We start from the raw sequence: 22,019 nt of genomic DNA on the forward strand, positions 1-22,019 counted from the left end.
CTCAATTCAGTCTTATCTATCTGCAGAAAAGGAAGATAATACATTTTTTTTTCAGGGTTAGAGAACTGGACAATGTGCTTCCCAGCTTGGATATGCAGCCCCTGAGTGCTTAAGGAATTCTTAGAAAATACTTCACAAATGCTTGTTGCAATTAATTTAGGCAAGTGATGACATGCTGTAATGCAAATCAGAAAAATTGGTTTGGTTCTTGCTCTCAGAATTGTTGATAATGACCATACCATGTTAGTGGACACATGCATCAATTTTACTATGGAAAAAATAAGGTAACATTTCAATCTTTTACATAAAGGGAAAGAAGAGCTCTCAGAACTGTGGACTGTGTGAATGCCACATAAATAATGTTAATATCTATTTTATTATTTGTAATTATTTTATTAAATTAAATAGACAATCCTGATGAAACTACTCCTCAAAGTTGATTTTAAAAACCTTAAATAATCTTGTCTAGCTCCCTTCAAGTGAAATTTATGATATTTTATTTATTATATCTATATTCATCCTGTGAGAGTAGAAATTTAGTCATCTCGACTAGCATTTTGAATTTTAATTCAAAAAGAGGTATTTTATTTTTTCTTGAAGTATCATCAACTTTAAAAGTCCCCTGACCAACATGGCTTATTTGTTCAATTTTATATTCAAGTTTTAGTCTTATTCTGAAAGAAATAAAGTAATCCTGCCATTATTATTTTAAATATACATTTGTATTTACTTTTGCATTTTTTTCTGAGGGGTTTGGCTAGATAGCTTACAGTAAAAATGATTTAGCAGTTCTCCTGCTAAAGTGATTCTAATAAACAAAATAATTCATATTGTTAAATGCATTTAGTCCATACTCAGAAAAAAAAAGGGCCACATCAAAAAATGGATCGATAAAAAATTAAAATAACAAATAAGATATTTTATTTCAAAAATTAATTCCCTAGTCTTTCTAATAATAGGAAAGCTCAAAAATAATGAATCCCTACATTTATAATATTCTTAAAATATCCTCCTCTCCCACCCAAAAATGAAACTAGAAATAAGCTTTTCTCTCTCATTCATTTTTAATTGATTTGTAAATTACTCTTGCAAAAGCATGCTTGTCTTCCTTTGTACCACAGGCACTGTTTCCCATTTCTTGGACGTTTATAGCAATCGTTTTCCCATTAGCTTCTTGAAATTTGCATCAAAACTAAATATAGACTGTTTTTTAAACTTTGCTAAATGTAATTATCTCTTTTATTTCTTACACAGTGTCTTGAACATTAGGTATATTTTTCCATTTTTGTTCAAATCATGACTTGCTTGTTCAGTTAAATTATTCAAAATTTAAATTTCAATAAATTTCTCCTCCCCCAACTGGGGTGTAGGAACAGGACATAGGCTAAATAATGGATTAACCACAATACTAATGTCTTTCTTAATTCTCAAATAAAAATTTTAAAAAACCTATTATAGTTACTGAATATAGTACTCATCATGGAATCTCTCATTGCAGGTAGCTCACAGCTTTCTCTTTTCACTTTGTCCCTGAAGCATAGTTAACTTATAAATAAATGCTTTATAAACAGAAAATGATATGAAATGTATCATATACTTTTTTAAATGTTATCTTGAAACATGATAATCGTTTATTAGTAGAAATCTAGGGATGTCTATGAAATTGCTGTATGCATAGTTTTCTACACGTGCACACCAGCCTTTTGCATCTTCCTATTGTGCATTCATCAGCATACTATATAGGACTTCAGTTGGTTTTTAAAGGCTAATTTTGCATTTCGTGATAGTGACACATCAAGTATTTTAATGGATTCAAATCAGAGGAACTCAGTATACTGTTAAATTAAACAGCATTTGGTGATATGTTGTTAACTATAATTGCATTCATTTTCTACTTTAGAAGAGTAAGAATAATCTTTGAAATAGGAGTTATTTCATATTTCTTGAAGTTAACAACAATAAAATTTACCTGACGATTTTGTATGTGTTCTCAATTTTATAGTATCCATTGGCTCTATTACACATGTAAATTACATATGGATGTAGATATAAACATGTCTTATCTGTAATTTTTATACTAAATAATTAAATATAAGACCTTTGATAACACGGATGGAATATGTGATTATTTTACATTTTTCTACTTACTTTTTATTTTCAGGAAAGTGCGTGTGCACTGTGTCATTTATTTATAATCTGAAATTCCTCAGAGCAGTCATTCAACAAGATTTATGTTCAAAGAGCAACAGAATCCCACAGCTGAAACACAGAGGGACACTTTAAAATGTTCTTCCAAATTTAGTGCTTTCTAAATGTTAGGCACAGGTTCTCTGGAGAAACTTCTGTCTCTTCAAAGAGCAAACCCTTGGGTGGTAAAGAAACAGAATATTTTCTCAATCTAGTTCTGAGTTCAAATTAAAAGTGTGGAATCAATTTATATGCTCAGAATAATCTTAGGTTATTTGTGGCAGTGAAATTAGTTTTGTATTTTCAAGAAGAGTAAGGTTGGCAAATTTGGGCAACATATCCATATACTTATATGGAAGAAAATTGACTTTGGCATTTCTGCATAAGCCTAATGTTGCTACCTTCTAACCATTGCTCCTTTTCTAGTCTTTTATAGAAAACAGCAAGTTTTTTGAACAATACGAAGTGACATACCAGATCTTGAAACAGACAGCTGAGATGTATGTCAAAGCAGATGGTTCAGGTAAAACATGCTAGAGAACTTGTTGCAGTGCTAAATGTAGTAGAATTTAGAACCTGCAGGTTTCTGTGTGATCAGATCATTTCTTTTCTCTGCACAGTCTTTGTGTGACCATGCCATAAACCTAGAGAGCACATATTGGATTCAGTCGCCTTGACTTTGTGCAATGCTTAACCTACATAATCATTATTTCTGTGTGTGTTTGTATTAGTCCATTTTGTGTTGCTATAACAGAATACCTGAGACTGAGTTATTTATAAAGAACAGAGGTTTATTTTGCTTATGATTCTCGGACAGCTGCATCTGGTGCAGGCCTTGGGCTTCTTCTACTTATGGTAGAACACGGCAGCCAGTGGCAGGTACAAGCAGTTCACATGGTGAGAGGAAGCAAGAGAGAGAGAGGAGGTGCCATGGTCTTTTAAACAACCACCTCTTGCGGGAACTAATAGAGTGAGATCTCACTCATTACTCCCCCCACCTAGGGAGAGCATTAATCCATTCGTGAGGGATCTGGCCCCATGACTTAATCAGTTTCCAACACTGCCACATTGGGGATCAAATTTCCACATGAGTTCTGGGAGGACAATCCATGCAAACTCCATCAGTGTGTGAGTGTGTCAGTTTATGTGTGTGATCTTCTAAGTGAGAGCAAAATCAGCATTCATTTTCTAAATTGCAATTTTTCAAACTATTTTTAATTCTAAGGATTAAAGACCAAAAAATGGAATAACTTGAATATCATAATCAAGTAAATGAGAGACTAAGTGTGAAGGTACAATTTATAAAATAATGTTTGTTTTCATTTTGTAAATAATCGTATTTGTTGAAAATGAACTCTGGCATTTGTGATTGCCAGTGTAGCACACCAGTGTATAAGACCATAGAAAAAAGGGATGGTGACTTTAAAATATAAAATAAGGATTTCAATTGGTTTTATCTGTTTTAGTGGAAGAAGCTGAGAATGTAATGAAATTCATGAATGAAACCACTGCTCAGTGGAGGAATCTCTCTGTAGAAGTTAGGAGCGTGAGGAGCATGCTGGAAGAAGTGATTTCTAACTGGGATCGCTACAGCAATACCGTGGCTAGTCTTCAAGCCTGGCTAGAGGACGCTGAAAAAATGCTAAATCAGTCAGAAAATGCTAAAAAGGTAAGCTCATTTCATACAAAAAGAAAAGACATTATGTGGATTTAAAAATGAGAGAATTTGCTGCATAGTACACTAGGGAGTTTTCTATTTGCAAGTGTGACTCAAAAATCCTGATTTTGCCTGAAAAGTTGCACTTTCAGGTTCATAAATTATTTTAGGCCCGTAAGTGCAGCGCTTAATAAAAGCTCTGTTAAAACAGTTCCCCACCTGATCAGTCCAGCATTTGACTTTTGCATTCCGAAGATCTGTAACTGATGGAGGGTCGGCCAAATTCAACAGGCAGCAGAGGGCGCTGTACTCACACTGAGGTCTGTACCGGAAGAGCCTTTCTAGGGCCCCAGACTGTGGATTTACTAATTCGGTAGAAGACAAAAAACAGCTTTGGCTGTGTGTGGCAGCATACAACAGCTGAACAGCTAGACCATCACATCTTTATTTCTTTATTTATTCATTTTTAGATCCTATCAACCCTCAGTCAAGGGTCTCACTCTGGGTAGGAGTGATTTTTTTTCTTTCTTTCCAGTTACACATGTCTGTAATGCAATGAGAGTTATGGTTTCACTTTAATGTCACTTATATGTAAATATCACATTAAATGGACTGATTTCCATGCATATACTTCTTACTGGGAGCTTGGCACATGGAAATCAATTTATTAGTAAAAGATATTAAAATGTCAGTTTCCCGTTAAGAAATACAGTACATAAATTAGAATGGAAATACAGTACATAAATTAGATTCGCATTTCAAATTCTTCATCTCTATGTTAGTTTCTTTTTTCCTCCTTGCCATGTAAGATTGGTTCATCTATTTTTGTTTGTACCAGTAAATGTTTTGTCTTAAAATAATTTATCATTCTTTATTTCATAGAGATTACGTATTCTTGTGTAGCTAAGGAAGGCAATAACTACTTACTCATACAGATTTTGGCTTTTCTTATCAGACTGGCAGTGCCCTAGTAGATGTCATATGTGTTAATTTGATCCAAAGGAATATAACCACCAGAAACAGAAGTGTTCTCATCTATTTATGTAGGAAGTCCTCCCACACATGGTTTATGAAATAGAGTTTGAATTATCTTTGGTATCCTTGGTTTTTCCTGTGATGTATGAGTGTGCGTGCCTGCTCATGCACACATGCATTTAATTTGAAATGAGTTGAAACTGTCTTATTGCCAAGTGTGTACCCTTAAACCAATAAGAAAGGATGTTATTGTATTAAGTGTTCTTGACCCAGATATTTAATTTAAAATATTTTTCCTTTGGGGTTAATCTCCATGATAGTTAATTATCTTAATGTACTATATTTAAAATCAAAAATAACAGGTCAAAATTTGTTTAAAAATTTTTAAGAAAGCTATGTAATTTTCTAATATATTATGCCTTTTTATTTGACTCTGGCACTGGTATTTACTAGCCTGAAGACCATGCACAAGTCTCTTGTACTTAACAGAAATTCAGCTTTTTCATCTGTAAAATAGGAATAACAGAAAATGGTCATTTTTGTTTTGTCTTCAACAAAAGATATGGCAGAGATGTTCTGCTAAAAAGACACTCAGTATTTCTAGTTATTAAAATTTTGCATTTTGAAAGAGATTTAAGATTTACCTTAAAATTTGCCCAAATTTTAGAACAAAGATATTTCTCCTAGTTTGCTCACTTTCATATCAGTTATTAATATTTGCTTTATGGTTTACAAAAGTGTGCATTCTTCCTTGTTTAGGATTTTTTCCGAAATTTGCCTCATTGGATTCAGCAGCACACTGCCATGAACGATGCTGGCAATTTTCTAATTGAAACATGTGATGAGGTGGTTTCCCGTGACCTTAAGCAGCAATTACTATTGCTAAATGGGCGATGGAGAGAGTTGTTTATGGAAGTCAAGCAAGTATGTCTTTCAGATCTATACACACCTGAAACATGTATGTGCTATAAATGTTGTGATAAAGTCTGTTTAGAGACAAATTTATTTTTATAGCATGGGCTTATTAAGGCGGAGTATTGATGTGTTTAAAGCCATGTTTTATAGTTCATTACTCATTCTTTTCTATTGGTAATGAAGGAACATGACAGAAATGCATAGTTTGATTAAGGATTATGTTGACATATGGAGCCTACTTACATGGAATGATTCGCATTTCAAATTCTTCATCTCTATGTTAGTTTCTTTTTTCCTTTCAAAGTAATTGGAGTTACCTCAAATTCATTTAAAATAGGAATCGGGAATTAGAGCCTTTCTTAGCATATAACTATTCCAGAGAGTATGTGAAAGTGAAGGCTGCGGCTTCCAGGGTCGTAGCTTAACTGCTTTCAAAATGTTGCCTCCCCTTTTCTAACAGTATGCTCGAGCTGATGAGATGGACAGAATGAAGAAGGAATACACAGACTGTATTACCACTCTGTCTGTTTTTGCAACTGAAGCCCATAGGAAACTTTCTGAACCCATAGAAGTCTCCTTTATTAATGTCAAGTTATTAATTCAAGACTTGGAGGTAAGAGGTTTTTGGATCATAAAATGAAAAACCTATTCTGTTGTGAAAATAAAGATCAACAAGGGTACTCAGGTCGTTGCAAAGCTGTTTCTGTGTTTCCTGGGCGTCGTTTTTACCTGTCCACATAGACTGCTTTGCACCTGTCACGAAAAATATATTTGAATTTTTTTTTTTTTTTTTTTTTTTTTCTTTTTGTCTTTTTCTGTGTCTGGCAACGGATCGCAACCCTCCGTGTTGCCCCTGCACCGGACCGGGGACCGGCAACGGGATTGCAACCCTCGGCGTTGCTCCCGCGCCTCGCTCAGCCAGTGAGCGGGAACCGGTCTGTATGTGGGATCCGAACCCTCGGGTGGGAGCGCCGCCGCGCTTCCCAAGCAGCACACTATCCAGTGCGCCACCGGGCCGGCCCAATATATTTGAATTTTTTTTTTTTTTTTTCTTTTTGTCTTTTTCTGTGTCTGGCAACGGATCGCAACCCTCCGTGTTGCCCCTGCACCGGACCGGGGACCGGCAACGGGATTGCAACCCTCGGCGTTGCTCCCGCGCCTCGCTCAGCCAGTGAGCGGGAACCGGTCTGTATGTGGGATCCGAACCCTCGGGTGGGAGCGCCGCCGCGCTTCCCAAGCAGCACACTATCCAGTGCGCCACCGGGCCGGCCCAATATATTTGAATTTTTAAAGATAGTTTTGATCATATAAAGTAACTTCAAATAGTTTTTCAGTTTTTCAGTGTGAAGATTTTTTACTCCAACCAATTATAAAGCATTAGGGAAAACCAGGAGCTATCTATAGATAGCTCCTCTACATAAATGTTTCCAGCAACAAAGGACTTATTGCGTGAATTGTGGCATGTACATATTTTGAATAGAGTTCAGTTCTCAGAAATGAAATAGTGGAAGAATATTTAATGATATGGAAACATTTTACAGTATATTGTTAAATAAGAAAATCAAACAACAGTATCATCCTTTTGTTATTGCAAAAATTAAAAAATGGGTGTAAACACACACAGAAAAAAATTAATGATGTAATGATGAGATCTTGGCTTTGGTTATCTCTGTATAAGAAGACTATAAGTAATTTAAATTTTCATTATTCTAATATGTCTAATTTATGTTTTCTGCAATGACAATGTTTTCTTTTAAGAAAAAAATAAGTTTTTAATTTTAAAGTCAGTATTTCCCCAAATTGTTAGCATACATTTACATGGTATAATATTTCCATATTACATTAACATGTTTATTTTTGAATTTATAAAGATTTCTTTAGTTAATCTTTATGGTAACTTAAGGATTTTGGTCACTTTTAAAGGAAAGCTTTTATTTATTAGTATAATATCAACAGTATAAATTAGAAACGAAATAAAGCAATAAGTGGAATCTCTAAAAGTTTGCTATAAGTATAGAATTTTATACAGTACATATTGATTTTTGTTCTCCCTTCTGTGGAATATTGGAATAAAAAGGAAATGTGTCACGTGCTAATCTAGCTGTTCCAATGATTTTATGCAGGATATTGAGCAGAGAGTACCTGTGATGGATGCTCAATACAAAATGATTACAAAGACAGCGCATCTCATTAGCAAAGAAAGCCCCCAAGAAGAAGCTAATGAAATGTTTGCAACCATGTCTGGGCTCAAAGAGCAGCTAACCAAGGTGTGAAAATACTTTAATGCACAACTCACTGTGTGGCACCAACACTGCTTTCGACTTGCCTTACACATCCTCTTTCACCTATGGGCAAATCAGTGACTTGTTAACAAATCATACTTTTGTTTCTTATTGGGACTCTTGATTTAGTAACTTTGTCCTTTAGTAACTTTTTCATGAATTTAAAAAATAAAACTATGACACTGATACCAAGTGTTACTTCTGTTAACTTAGAAGTGCTATAGCTATATTTTAATAGAAAGGTAGGTATTGGGGGGAAGTTAAATGTGATAAAACAGAGAGAGAGAGAAGAGGAGGAGGGGGAAAAGGAGATCATATATTTAAATGAGAATTTATTGTGATTTATTTGACATTCCTCCACTCTAAGCTTATTTATACTATTTTCTGCTAGCATAGAGACAAAGCAGTAGAAAGTTTGCCCTCCTGATCTCACAGAGCTCACCTTAGGCTTAGGAAATTTATGCCATTTCTATGCAGGAAACTAGATGGACATAAGCATTAGCCATAAGCCTTTCCTATTCTGTTGAGGGATTTTCCTTAAGAGCTTTGGAAGTTCCACTGGGATCTTTTATCTACCTAAACTTGAATTTTGGGAAGATGGTATTCTTTGCAAAGTGCACTTAGAATTGGGTAATTAATTTCTGGTAAAAGAGAGAAGTGATCATATAAATGAATGGAAACATTTTGTAATGAAGATTTGGAAAACAAAGGAAAAGAAAGTAGAAAAATCTTTTACATAGGAGAGAAAAAATAGAAAGAAAGAGAATACACTGTGTGAAATCAGTAGTGGAGAATTAATCAGAAGGAACAAATGTGAAAAGGAAAAATAGGAAGAATTCTGGTCATGAAAAAAAGAAAAACTTTATCTGTCCATCTGGTATGTATTAGAATGTTCATTTTCAATTCATTTTATCTTAACATTCAAGTTAGAATTGTTTATCACTTAATTATAATATCAACTGCCAGCAAAATTTGTTAAAGAATGGGTACAATTCAAAATCAACGTTTTCAATTTGATAACTTTCCAGCAACCACACCTGGGCTTACACATTTGCCTGAGCCAGGCTTGGTGGTTTAGGGTAAACCCTGAGAAAGCAAACTGTGCCTTTAGACACATGTAAATCATCATGCTTTCTTACCGCTGTTGCAGATGCAACAGTTTAATAGGTTTTCTATTGCATCTGGGAAAGATCGATAAAGCACACTGATTTTTATACACATTGGTAGATTCTGTTGGCTTTTTTCAAGGTAAGTTTAGCAGCATCTTGTTGCAGTAGGACAATTGCTTTCTTTTGGTGGGTGTGTTGGGCAGTATATTCTAGAATATGAAAATATTTCTGCATACATAATTTTGTATTTAACAGTATGACAAAATGCCCCCCCCCCCCGTTCTTTTCAAGAGTTATTTTTGGGACATTACTGATATAGTTAACTCATTATATGTTTAAATCTTATAAAAAAATCAAAGAATGATCTACTAACAAATTCTGATTAATTTCCCTTCCTTGGATGTCTAAAAGTATTAAGAATACTTTGGAAGCAACCCTAAGTAAAACACGGAGGGAAGGGAAGTTCTTGGAGAATTATAAGGTCCTGGAGTCCAACATAAATGTGACAAGGCAGACAATTTATGGAGCTCTAGATCTCCAGGAGCTATTGGCCTCATCATGAAGATAATGCAGGTGTAAAAACTAACATTTTTTAACAGACAAGTGACAGATGAGGGGTGGGCCGGGGGGAACTTTCAGGAATAAATTGGCTTATGATACCAGTGCTTGGGATGAGTGAAGTGTTGATAATCAGAAAGTAAGTAGGGAAGCAGGGAGCTGGGGGAGGTAGAAAGCACAGGGCCTGTCTGGGAGAGTCAACAGGTGTGAATTTGTCTGGAGTTAAGGGTTCACCTAGGAAGGCTCTTGCAAGTAAAGCTGGAAGGTACAGGTTGATCTAGACAACGTCATAATAATTTGTGACTATCTTAGGTCAGAATTCAAGGCCAAGTGAAAACATGCTGCGTGGTTTATGACGTGGAATTTGATGCCATCTGGCTCACTAACAATCACTTAGATGGCAAAGTGCTATCCAGGTGGGCGATTTAGATGAATCTTCATGAGAAAACTTGGTAGGCATTTAACTGTCTCAGGGTACAGTAGTATTGATTTTGACTGCAAAATTTAACAACACAGAGGAAATATCATTTAAGAAACGTCTTTGGACATTTGTAAGCACCAAATGACCATGTCACTAAAGGAAATGTTCCTGAGAGTTATGAACAGTGCCTCAGGGCACTTGTGGTATTTAATGGCCTTTCATGGAATTTTTGTCTTTGTATTTTTAAAGGTCAAAGAACGTTACTCCCCACTCCTTTATGAATCTCAGCAGCTGTTGATTCCCTTAGAGGAATTAGAAAAGCAGATGACGTCCTTTTATGACTCACTTGGGAAAATCAATGAAATTCTAACAGTTCTTGAGCACGAAGCACAATCTAGTCCTCTTTTTCAACAAAAACATCAGGTAAGAAAAATCCCTTTCAGGAGACAAGTATTTTAAAGCATGTATGATAAGACTGAGGTGTTTCTTATAGTAATAGAAATTCAGTTCAGGCAAGAAATGTTTTTCTAGAATAGTACTAGTAACTCAAAAATGCACATCTTGTCCAAAGATATTTTGTGCAAAGATGAAAACCTGTCCATTGCCAGTGGAGGGGTTGCGCTGTTTGCAGGGAGTGGTCAAGCTAGCCTCTGGGTGCAAGCTGGGTAGAAGCCAGGCTCTAATCATCTGAATTAATAAGTGCACTGAATTGCACAAAATTAGGAAGACCAGTGTGTTTTGTGCACCTGACTCCACCTTCCATGAACTGGGCAATGGTGTGAGCTGACGATACTCAGCAAGCATTTATGAGCATCTGCTCTGTGCATGCATAGGGCATGCATTCTGAACTCAAAGTAAGCAAGGTGGGAAGTTCACAAAGTCCCTGTGATGTAAGGCATATGTGTTAGGAATAGAGCCAAATCCCCTACTCTATCTGGAACTAAAAAGCGTACTCATAATAGAAGAACTTTCTATTATCTTCTCTGCTTTGTATTTATTTAATTTTCTTGTAGTGTCTTTCTACCAATGAATCTAGGGATCATGTTTCATGAGCAAAGTTCATAAAAAGTTTAATGTAAATAAATTCTTATCTGTATTTTTTTAAAATAGAAAATATATATTTCTTTAAATTTTTTCATCTTTATATTGACTTTCTCTTAGGAAAGCATTTAGTGCTACTTCCTATACATATCTTTGGGCATCACCTATTTCCTCACTAGTTGATGAAATGGTTAATTTTATTTAAAAAACAAGCAAACATATATTTATCAATTCCTTGATTCTTTGCAAACATATATATATATAATTTATATGTATATTTACATATATATATAAATAATTATATTCCATTACCATTCGGTATCTATAATCTATGTCATAGCAAAACCGCAATACGATACCATCAAATACTATTCTAATGACTTCTCATCATATTGGATAAAGATCACCTTTCATTTTGAGACATGGTGCCATTTCCTATATTCCCAAATTGCTATAAGTTGCCATCAAATAATCTTTCCATAATTAAAACAATAGCTATATTAGTAGTAATAAATATTAATATTTTATAATAATATATTTTTAACTTAGTTATCCTTTCATCTCCTAAGTCTTCAAAAGGAAAAAGTATGTCCTTATTCTGTTTTGCCAAAGCTAAACAAAAACCCTACTCTTAATATTCACATCTAGATGACCGAAAATGGCATTCAAATGAGCAGTTTGAAATATTTTTTCAAAGCAATTGAGGATGTTGAAATACAAGTGGTGTAGATTCAGGTCAAAAAATGACTTTCTGCCATAGGCAGGGCTGGTTCATTTCTGTGCTGTCTACTGCAGAGATCACTACGATGCTAGGATACAAGTCAGAGGTGGCAGGGCCCATGAGTCACCATCGCATCTTGTTTTGCAAACGTGTGACAAGGGCATGTGTTCCCCAGGCCCATTGGTCTGCTGCCTTTATTGATTAGGATCTGGAGCCCACCATTTTATTAATAAGATAGATAGCTGATGAACTCAATGGATTTAAATGCTATAAATTTAGGTTACACAAATAATATGTAATCTGCTGCATCTGACTCTTCCAGTCAAGTGAATGTGCATTGGTGTTAAATTAAGTAGTCAGATTGAAACCTGATATGTTGATTGATTTCCTGATTGTTCTCTCAATAAACCATAGGCGTGTCAACTGGTTAGAGGAATAAAGACACTAAACAAAGAACAATTTCGATGCTCTTTCGTCTTCTAATGTTAATAAGATGTGCGTAAAATATCAAACAACTCACTGTGGCATTTAAATGCCTTATATAAAAAGCACTGACTTCAGAGATTGCTGAAAATTGGGCTCTTTGGAAAGAAGTGTTCCTCTGTACTTTTGGTTTTATTTATTGCCGGTTAAAAGCCTAAAAGTTGTATAATGTTGTTATTATTTGTAACAATTACACTCTTTCTTTCTCGCCCACTTTCTCTTGTAAATAATTTTGATTGGGTTTCCTTTCCTTGTAGGAACTGTTAGCTTGTCAAGAAAGCTGTAAGAAAACCCTGACACTAATTGAGAAAGGCAGTCAAAGTGTTCAAAAGTTTGTGACCTTGAGCAATGTGTTAAAACATTTTGACCAGACAAAGCTACAGAGGCAGATTGCGGACGTTCATGTCGCTTTTCAGGTAATTTGCTCTCCCTGCTTTGCATTGCAAGCCAGGGAAAACACCGAGTGAGGACAGTGATCGTCACTTATATTTTCAGTCTTGCTAAAACGCTTCACCTACTAGTGTTTGGAAACCAATTGTTTTATTACTTCTTTTTCTAATATTAATATTGTTAAAAGTTAATCATCCTGGGCCAGCCCCGTGGCTCACTCGGGAGAGTGTGGTGCTGGTAGCGCTGAGGCCACGGGTTCGGATCCTATATAGGGATGGCCGGTGCGCTCACTGGCTGAGCATGGTGCAGACCCCACCGTGCCGAGGGTTTCAATCCCCTTACCGGTAAACAAACAAATAAAAAAAAGTTAATCCTTCTCATCATAATAACATCTCTTCCTTCCAAGTGTTTTTTTTTAAAGCAGTACTCTCTCTAAATGATACTTTCAGTAATGAGAAAACAACATCATGTTATGATTATTTTTTCTATCAAGAATATGGTCAAGAAAACTGGAGATTGGAAGAAGCATGTGGAAACCAATAGTCGCTTGATGAAGAAGTTTGAGGAGTCCCGAGCAGAGTTGGAGAAGGTGCTGCAGATCGCTCAGGAGGGCCTGGAGGAAAAGGGGGATCCCGAAGAACTCCTGAGGAGACACACGGTGAGTTGACCCTTTATGGGCCACTTGACATGAGTACGTGGACTGGTGACCTTGGATGAAAAAATACAAAGAGCATTCTGATCTAATATGGGGGCTCGGGGCAAGGGGTTGGGGGGTAATGTGTTAGGAAGGCAGAAACCTTTTAGGCATGAGACCCAAAGAAAAGGTTGGCAAAAAGAACTTCAAGAGCAATTGATTAGCTGACTTATAATTGGTCATTCTTAAGCCCCTGGAATAATAGAGAGTTGTAGGCTAATTCAGGCTCTCCACATTACTAATTCATTATTTAGCTCAGAAATTCTTACATGAGTAATGATTCTTTTAAATAGATAACTCAAGGTGAATGGCCAAGTCCTTTGTGCTAATGTTATAAATCCACCATATCACAGTGTAGATCCCGTGTCACTTGAAGTCTGATAACTGATACACAACTGGGCCCAGTATCGTGAAGCCATCCTCGTGTTTATCATACCTGTTTATATTACATCCATATTGAGAACATTAGTAATACATGAAATGGTGGATGGAGATGCCCAGCAGTCTGAGAACATGTATTTTGAGTTAGTTTTCCTGAAATTTCAGTGGATATTTATATAAACCACATTCTCAAATGATGAATGCAACGTGTTTGTGATAAGCTAATTAAACTTAGGGTTAATGTCTGTGACGACAAAACACGAAACATCTCGTTCAGTTTATACACCTCTGAATGTATACAGAGTGGAACTTTTTATTTTGAATCACTATTCTCTCAAAATATCTCTGCATACATACTCCTTAGTCAAGTGTGCATGTATAAGTGTATTGTCTTAAGTCTTCTAAGGCTGCCATAACAAAATACCACAGACTAGTGGCGTAAACAACAGAAATTCATTCTCTCACAGTTCTGGACCTGGAAGTCTGAGATCGGGGGGTCAGTATGGAAGGGTTCTGGTGAGGACTGTCTTCCTGGCTTGCAGATGGCCACCTCCTCTCTGTGTCCTCACATGGTGGAAAGAGGGAGTAAGCAAACTTCTAGTAAGGAGGGCATTAATTCCACCATGAAGGTGGGACCCTCATGATCTCATCTAAACCTAATTGCCTTCCAAAGGCTCCATCTCCAAACACCATCACGTTGGGAGTAGGGCTTGAACGTATGAAGTTGGGAGAGACACAATTCTGTCCATAGCGTGTGTGCTCCTGTGTGCACGTGTGAATGTGGTGATGGCTCAGAATGAACCATCAGGGCTTGGAACTCATTGCAGTTAGGGAAGGAGGAATTACGAGGCTTAATCCTGGCTTCTACTCTGCTCTTTGCACTTGACCAGAGAGAAACCAAAATTCTGTCACCATGGAATCAAGATTTTACAATCTCCCATTGGCCTTCCAAAATACTCTACCAAATGTGAAACTGCAAAAAATCTTTTCTAAAAAATGAAAAGTACTAGTTGAATTTCAGATGTGATAGCTTTTGACTCCTAACTATAGAAACTTATAGTTCATTCCTGGAAAATAAAATAGTAGTTGCCTGGAAGTTGCGAAGAGTGCAGCAGCTGGCTGAGAGGCTTGTTTAGAGGCGTGACAGTGTTCGATGCTGCCTTTGGTTCTGCCCAGTGCTCATCACTTTCCCCTGCCCGTGTCAGGAGTTCTTCAGTCAGCTGGATCAGAGGGTGCTCAATGCCTTCCTGAAAGCTTGTGATGAGCTCACCGACATCCTCCCCGAGCAGGAGCAGCAGGGTCTGCAGGAGGCCGTGAGAAAGCTCCATAAGCAGTGGAAGGTGAGTCAGGACAGACCGGAACATCGTGTGTTATGAATGAAGGGAGAAGTGTGAGAGTGTTAAGATCCACGTGGAAGGGACATTTAGAAATTTGTGGAAAGTCACCATAGCTACTTCTCCCATGTAGAAAAATAAAAAAAACTGCAAGAAACTGAACTTGTATAAAACATGATAAAATATGAGAGAATTTTGTTATTCCTACTTTTTAGTAGCATCAATTACTTGAGTACTATTTTTTGTTTCTTGATTTTTTTTTTTTTGGCAAGAGTAACAAGGACATTTAACTTATCCAAGCAACATTTAGTGAGCTCTTCTCAAATGAATAAATTGTGTTAGAGATACTACTGAAATTGCTATATATATGTGTGTGTGTGTGTGTGTCTGTGTGTGTGTGTGTGTGTGTGTGTGTAGTTGCTGTCCTCAAGGATTGTACAATAGCTATGTCTGAAAATATAAATAAAAACATTTATTGATTAAGGATTCAAGGATGAACAAAGCATAACCTTTTCCCCCAAAGAGCTTAGAGTTCAGTAGGAGAGATGATTAGCTGCAAATAATAAAAGTGTAATATCTAATAAGTCCAAAAATGTATAAATAATATATTTATGAAAGCTTTGAAAGAAGGAGGTGGACAAACTTGGAGGTTGGAAAAGAGTGAATAAAGTAATTGGTTTTGAGCTGGGACTTTAAAGAAGCAGCAGAAATGTGGGGTGGGTAAGGGGGAGGAAGAGTACAGGAAGAGAGACAGCAGGAGAGTGTGCAGGTGGGGGACACAGAGATGCCCTCAGGCTCAGTCTGGCTTGACTGTTGTGTGCTGTGGGGGATGGTGGAGAGAAGCTGGGCCTGTCCCAGTGTAATGATGAGCTGTCGCAGGCTTTCTTTCCTGAGCTAGGCTGCAGGAAGACTAGTGTAGCTGCAAGTGGACCAGTGCTGACAGGAGGTGATATTTCAAATGTGGTACAGGAAGGAGTCTTAGGGTTCAGAAGATTGGCAGCCAAAACTCTCTCCATGAGGTTGTGTTCCTTTCAGGATTTTTAAAATGTCAGTAACAGAGGCTAAAAATCACCCCTGTATATAAGAAAAACACAGTTAAAATATCCTTTTTACTTGCTAAATTCAAAAATTTAAGCATCTCATTAACAACAACAACAAAATTCTTAAAGAAGTCCAAGCTGTCTAAGATGTCTTTGAAGCTTAACATCATAAATGTATTATGGAATGTGGACTATAACTGGAGGTTGCATTTTATTGCAAATGTTAAACTCTCTAGAATACAACCTGTCCTAGTCTTTCCATAGCCTCAACACGTTTTTTTTGTCAATTATCTTAGTATTCTATTTTTAAAGTAATCCTTTTAAATGCCATAAAATACGAGTTGGCTAGAATTAGTAAATTATAGGACTAAAGGTAATGATGAAGCTTATGCTTATATCAAAAAAGAAGAATGTAAAAAATGGTATGTATTGTTTGAGTGTTTGCTTGCTTGTTTTCTCAATGTGTGGTCTAAGGAAAAGAGGACGTGGCAGGGGCCAGCAGCCCTGGGCTGTAGAATGCTGATTTTTTTCTAGTAAGATTTCTTTATGCACACCACCCCCCTTAGGACAGGGATATATAATTTCTCTTCTTCCTACCTCATGGGGTTGTTGACCAAATCAAAAGGGACACATTCCAGGGAGAAGGTATGTGCATCTGTGCATGATTGAAATCTAGGTTCAAATACTAGCTTTTCTGCTTACCACTGAGTCTCGATGGTCTAATCTGTAAAACAGGACCTGTAATTGAAATTAATCTGTAATTGCCACTTCAATTGGAAATGTACATAATCAGGAACATTATCCTCTGTTTCTGAATCTTCCTTTGGAATGCAGGATCTTCAAGGAGAAGCTCCTTACCATTTGCTTCATCTGAAGATCGAAGTGGAGAAGAATAGATTCTCAGCCGCTCTAGAAGAGTGCAGAGCTGAGCTGCATCGAGAGACCACGCTGGTGCCCCAGGAAGGCAGCGAAAAGATTATTAAGGAGCACAGGGTACGTCTCCTGCACCAGCAGGTGCATAGTCATGGAAAGGCACGTTGTTACTTAAAGGATATGTAACTGATACTTTGGTTTGGGTATGAAAAAAAATGACTTAATTCCTCTACATTGGTAGTCTACGTGGGACTCTCCCTTTGGTTTATCTATGAAAATGTAAAAGTATTATATGGCTTCTCACGGGGATTATAAAAAACGTTTATTGCTCATTAGATTTTCTTCAGTGACAAAGGTCCTCATCATCTCTGTGAGAAAAGGTTACAACTCATTGAGGAACTGTGTGGGAAACTTCCAGCCAGGGACCCAGTAAGGGACACACCTGGAACCTGTCACACGGCTCTCAAAGAGCTCAGAGCTGCCATTGACAGCACCTACGCGGCACTCGTGGAAGATCCGGACAAGTGGAAGGACTACGCCAGCAGGTAGCCTTGGAATTGTCTCCAAAGGAGGATGTAGTCTGTCAACTCTGTTAGGTCAGAGATCATCACAAAACAAGAAATTACATAGATTTCATTTTACACAATAAAGAAAATCAGATCGTATGACCTTGCCCACGTTCCTGTACAAAAATGCATTATAATAAAAGGGATGGGTTTCAAGGATGGCTGGTTGGCTCAGTCGGTTAGAGTACAACCTTGGAACACCAAGGTCAAGGGTTTGGATGCCTGTGCCGGCCAGCTGCCCCAAAATAAAAGGAATGGGTTTCAGTCAGAAATGGCGTGAGTCACTTTATTTCAAAATGACCCATATGTTATCTTGTTGAGGCAGAGTTGGTCAATCCCCTTTGCCCCGATTTCCATATGTCCCTGAAGGGGGCTTCTGCCTCTTTGGGTTTAGTGTCTCACCCCGGTGGGGACATGTGAGGCCAGACCTCAGTTGGTCCCTTCCTTCCTTCCAGGCTCTCAGACCCTGGGACACATTTTTTTCCTCTGCTGAACTTCTTTAGTAATTGGGCACAGAGGCGGCCACCCCTGCCCTGAGCTTCATGTCAAAGGAGGAGTTTCCAGAAAACTTGTTAATCCATTTGGTAATCCCTTGATTGTTAAATTTCCAGGAGAGAATTCAAAACAGAAAACATATTCTAACCATTCTGTATTAGGCAGTTTTTGTTGCTTATAACAGAATACCTGAAACAGGGTAATTTATAAAAAAAAAAATTATTTCTTACAGTTTCAGAGGCTGGAAAGTGCACAGCCCAGTGAGCACATCTGGTGAGGGCCTTCTGCATGAGGCGGGGTGTCACGTGGTGAGAAAGGGCTGAGCAAGAGAGAGCGAACTTGTCAACTGCGCTCCTTTCAAAGCCATCAGAACCACGCCTGTTACCCCATGAATGGATCTGTCTGTTCACAATCTAATCTCCTCTTAGAGGCTCCATCTTTCAATTACCGTAATAGGATTTCCCACTGTCTTAACACTGTTAAAGTGGAGATTAAGTTTTAATGAGTGCTGGTGGGAAATTTAATCCACAGAACATTCTAATATTTTCTCCCTTTAATAAGAAAATGCTCATGTTATTTCAGATTTTCTGAGTTCTCCTCTTGGATATCTGCAAAGGAGACCCAGTTGAAGGGGATCAAGGGTGAGGCCATCGATACCGCCAACCACGGAGAGGTTAAATGTGCTGTTGACGTAAGTTCTGGGCAATTGTTTGCTAGAGGAAAATTTCCAATAATAAAAAATAATGTTAGACAATATAACTGTTGTCTTCTTTTGATTTCTTGAAAAAAATGAAGTTCCTGATAATTGTCTTAAAAATAAGTCTCCTCAAATTACTATGGAGAACTGCAGGGTTTTTTTCCTATTGAATCTTTGGTAGCTTTGAGAGTTAGTCATGCTCAGTGGTGCCTCTAATGCATCGCTAGCTAATGGGGAGTCCTGAGTGGAAAATTGCATGCATGGGTGTATAACACAGCAGAGAGCTGAGAGTTGTCACGGAAAACGAGAACACCATGTGCTTTTATACAATACATTTTCAGCCATGCAAAATCCAGGTCACAGAAAAATCAGGGATTTGGACAAGGTCTCTAAGCATCCATTTACATCACATTCAGGCTGGATTGGCTCATTTCAGCCTCTGTGAGCGTGGGTACAGCCTAAGAAATCCAGCCAAGGAGACAAAGCCTCAGGCCTGAGTAGTTTGCATTCTGTGAATGGCACCCAGCAGCCCTACTCCTCTTAGCTTGGCTCTTTGTTCTATAGACACACACTATTCTGAAAATGCTTTACCTTTCAGCACTTTTAACCCTTGCAAGTCACAGTCGCTGTTAAGGGGAATATATTTCCTTTGTGTTCCTGTCCTCTGAAGTTTCTTTTTTTTTTTTTCCTTTTTTCCAATTAAATTATATAATCCCCTCAAATGGTGGAGTGCTCAATAATATCATTGTATGTATATAGATGGATATTTGTATTTGCCACTGGTTGCTGTTGCTGTTATGGTACCAAAAAAAAAAAAAGATTCACATCTTACAATGAAGAGATCACTTGCTTCTGTAACCAACCGTTTTCTAGCTGGTGTACATTTGCCCTGTGGAACAGCACAGGTGGTTGGAGACCCCTGCCCCATGTGCTACCCCAGAGCTGGTGTAGAAGGGACAGTCTGCCCCAGTCACCAACCCGGTGAGGACTGAAGCCCAGAGTCATCCCAAGATTATATTGGGCAGCAAACCCTTCCTTCCTGGATTGGAGCTGTAATCCTATTATGCATCTTAATATATGGGGTATTGACTTCTAAAAGCTAACAAAAATGAGGCAGAAAATGTAATTTAATGAAGCTAAAATAAATCTTGAGAGCATCCATAACAATATTCAACAAGCGAACTCTTCAGTGAAAGAAATCAGCTAATTTTTTTTTTAAAAAAGGACTGTCATTCTTTTTTTCCCAAATTACCATGTTCCTTCCAGCTCACAGAAAGTAGGCTAACAAAGTATGTATATACTACAGTTCCCAATTTGGGTATTTCATATTCTTCTACAATACTTTTCAGAGCATCTTGTTGTGATCAGGGAAATATCTGCAAATATCTAACCAATCTAAGAATTAAGGTAATTTTTTTTTTTGGTATAGACAATATTGATTTTCCACATCAGGCTTTGGGGAAGCGTTTCTTTTGAGCACTTAAAGATGTGTACAAAGAGGAGAATAAATAAGCAGGCACTCTCTTGGTGAATGAATGCCTGGCTCTTACCTGCACCTTACACACCTCTTCAGGCTGAGTCCTTTCCTGCTGGAAAGCTGTAATTCCCAACTGCGCTTTGCTCGTCACAAGTGTTCTTTCGTTCCAGGAGATCAGAAATGGTGTCACCAAAAGAGGCGAGACTCTCAGCTGGCTGAAATCCAGGCTGAAAATTTTGGTTGAAGTTTCCTCTGAGAAGGAAGCCCAAAAGCAAAGCAATGAGCTGGCACAGTTATCTAACTCCTTCAAGGCTCTCGTGACATTGTTGTCACAGGTATGTCGTTTACTTACTCTCTGAACAGACAGTGCTGGGTAAGGAATCTGGAAGGCTCTCCTTCTTTTGGTTGTAGTTTACAAAGCAATTTTATAAAGAAATTGTAGTTGAAACAGAATAGTAGTAATACTTATTTATATGAAGATTGTTGGGAAAGATGAGTAGGCTGTCTGAATTATGGTCTATGCCATGATTGGATATGTTAGTTTAGGTTAATGACCGATATCTAAGGTACGAAGCTTAACAAATCCACACTTTTTTCACTCTTACTAAAAACATTGTTATTTCATGGTGAGTTTAAGGTATATCACAGAGGTTCAGAACAAGCCTTGAGAGTCAAACAGACCCAGGGTTAGAGCTTAAATCTGATACCCTGCTCCCTACGTAATGTTGAGCTTGTCATTTAACATCTCTAGGCCTTTATTTCCTTACTTATAAAACAAGGTTAAACATACTTATCCTAAAAGACAATGTCAAGGATTAAATGCAATAATGTTATAAAGCACTTACATAGTACAGTGCCTGGAACAAAGTAAATGCTCAATAACTGGTGGCTAGTAATAATAGTCATAAAATATTCAATGTTTAGTCAGCAGGCCAGTAAAATTCTCCTTTAGCCAAGGTCTACTCATTTTAAACTCTTCTATATTCATTTCACGTATGTTTGTATGTAATGTATTATATGGCTTCTCACGGGGATTATAAAAATGTATGATACAGAATATATACATTCTGTCTATAGGATATCTACTTCATTTCTGGTAGTACCTCTTTTGCCTCAGCAAGAATATTTTTTACTGACCACATTGTTGTATAAATCTAGTGAGTCTGTACATGGAAGATAATATAAGAATGTAAAGCAGAATATTTTATCAGTCTTAAAATCATTTAAGAATAAACTCACATGGAAAAATTATCTATTGTGTGATGATGATATATCCACAATGCTCTCTGATTCTGAAGACCTGGAATTCTCTATAGGTGTCCCTAACTTAACAGTTTGTCTGTTAATCTTTTATATTTTTAATCCACGTAGATCTGCTTGAGACTCTAGTTGTGAATTTACATAAGCCCAAAACACTCTGCACTGCTGAACTCTGAACCGCTTGTGATTTTAGTTTTATGTGAGAATTTTGATAGATAAATTACACTGTTATTAAGAATTTTTGACAAGTTGAAAATAGTGATATAATTAATCAAATTTTGGAACATAAGCTATTTCAGTCCTTAGATTATCCATCTTTCATAGCAATGGTCAAGTTTAGTTGCCACTATCATACTTTAAGTGAAAATTTGACATTAGTTTCTTCTACTCTTTCTTTAGTCAAGAAGGTAAAAGTAAGTCTAAAAAGTTAGTATGTACAACCAAATACACACATGCAAAATTA

General features: G+C 37.1%; 1 protein-coding gene across 1 annotated transcript in view; it reads left to right on the plus strand.

Moving 5' to 3' along the window:
• Nucleotides 1-22,019, plus strand: part of LOC103606144 (nesprin-1-like) — a gene marked incomplete at its 5' end in the record, with an annotated part of 130,330 nt that overhangs the window by 44,427 nt on the left and 63,884 nt on the right. The window contains 13 exons of the mRNA XM_008590735.1: nt 2,614-2,710; nt 3,654-3,856; nt 5,579-5,743; nt 6,195-6,347; nt 7,858-8,001; nt 10,354-10,527; nt 12,607-12,765; nt 13,233-13,397; nt 15,020-15,154; nt 17,023-17,181; nt 17,398-17,606; nt 18,705-18,813; nt 20,467-20,631. Of these exons, the coding sequence (XP_008588957.1) occupies nt 2,614-2,710; nt 3,654-3,856; nt 5,579-5,743; nt 6,195-6,347; nt 7,858-8,001; nt 10,354-10,527; nt 12,607-12,765; nt 13,233-13,397; nt 15,020-15,154; nt 17,023-17,181; nt 17,398-17,606; nt 18,705-18,813; nt 20,467-20,631 (2,037 nt within the window). The remainder of the gene's footprint in view (nt 1-2,613; nt 2,711-3,653; nt 3,857-5,578; nt 5,744-6,194; nt 6,348-7,857; nt 8,002-10,353; nt 10,528-12,606; nt 12,766-13,232; nt 13,398-15,019; nt 15,155-17,022; nt 17,182-17,397; nt 17,607-18,704; nt 18,814-20,466; nt 20,632-22,019) is intronic.

This window comes from Galeopterus variegatus, unplaced genomic scaffold (assembly GCF_000696425.1).
Source record: "Galeopterus variegatus unplaced genomic scaffold, G_variegatus-3.0.2 Scaffold6343, whole genome shotgun sequence".
In the NCBI taxonomy this organism is placed as follows: domain Eukaryota; kingdom Metazoa; phylum Chordata; class Mammalia; order Dermoptera; family Cynocephalidae; genus Galeopterus; species Galeopterus variegatus.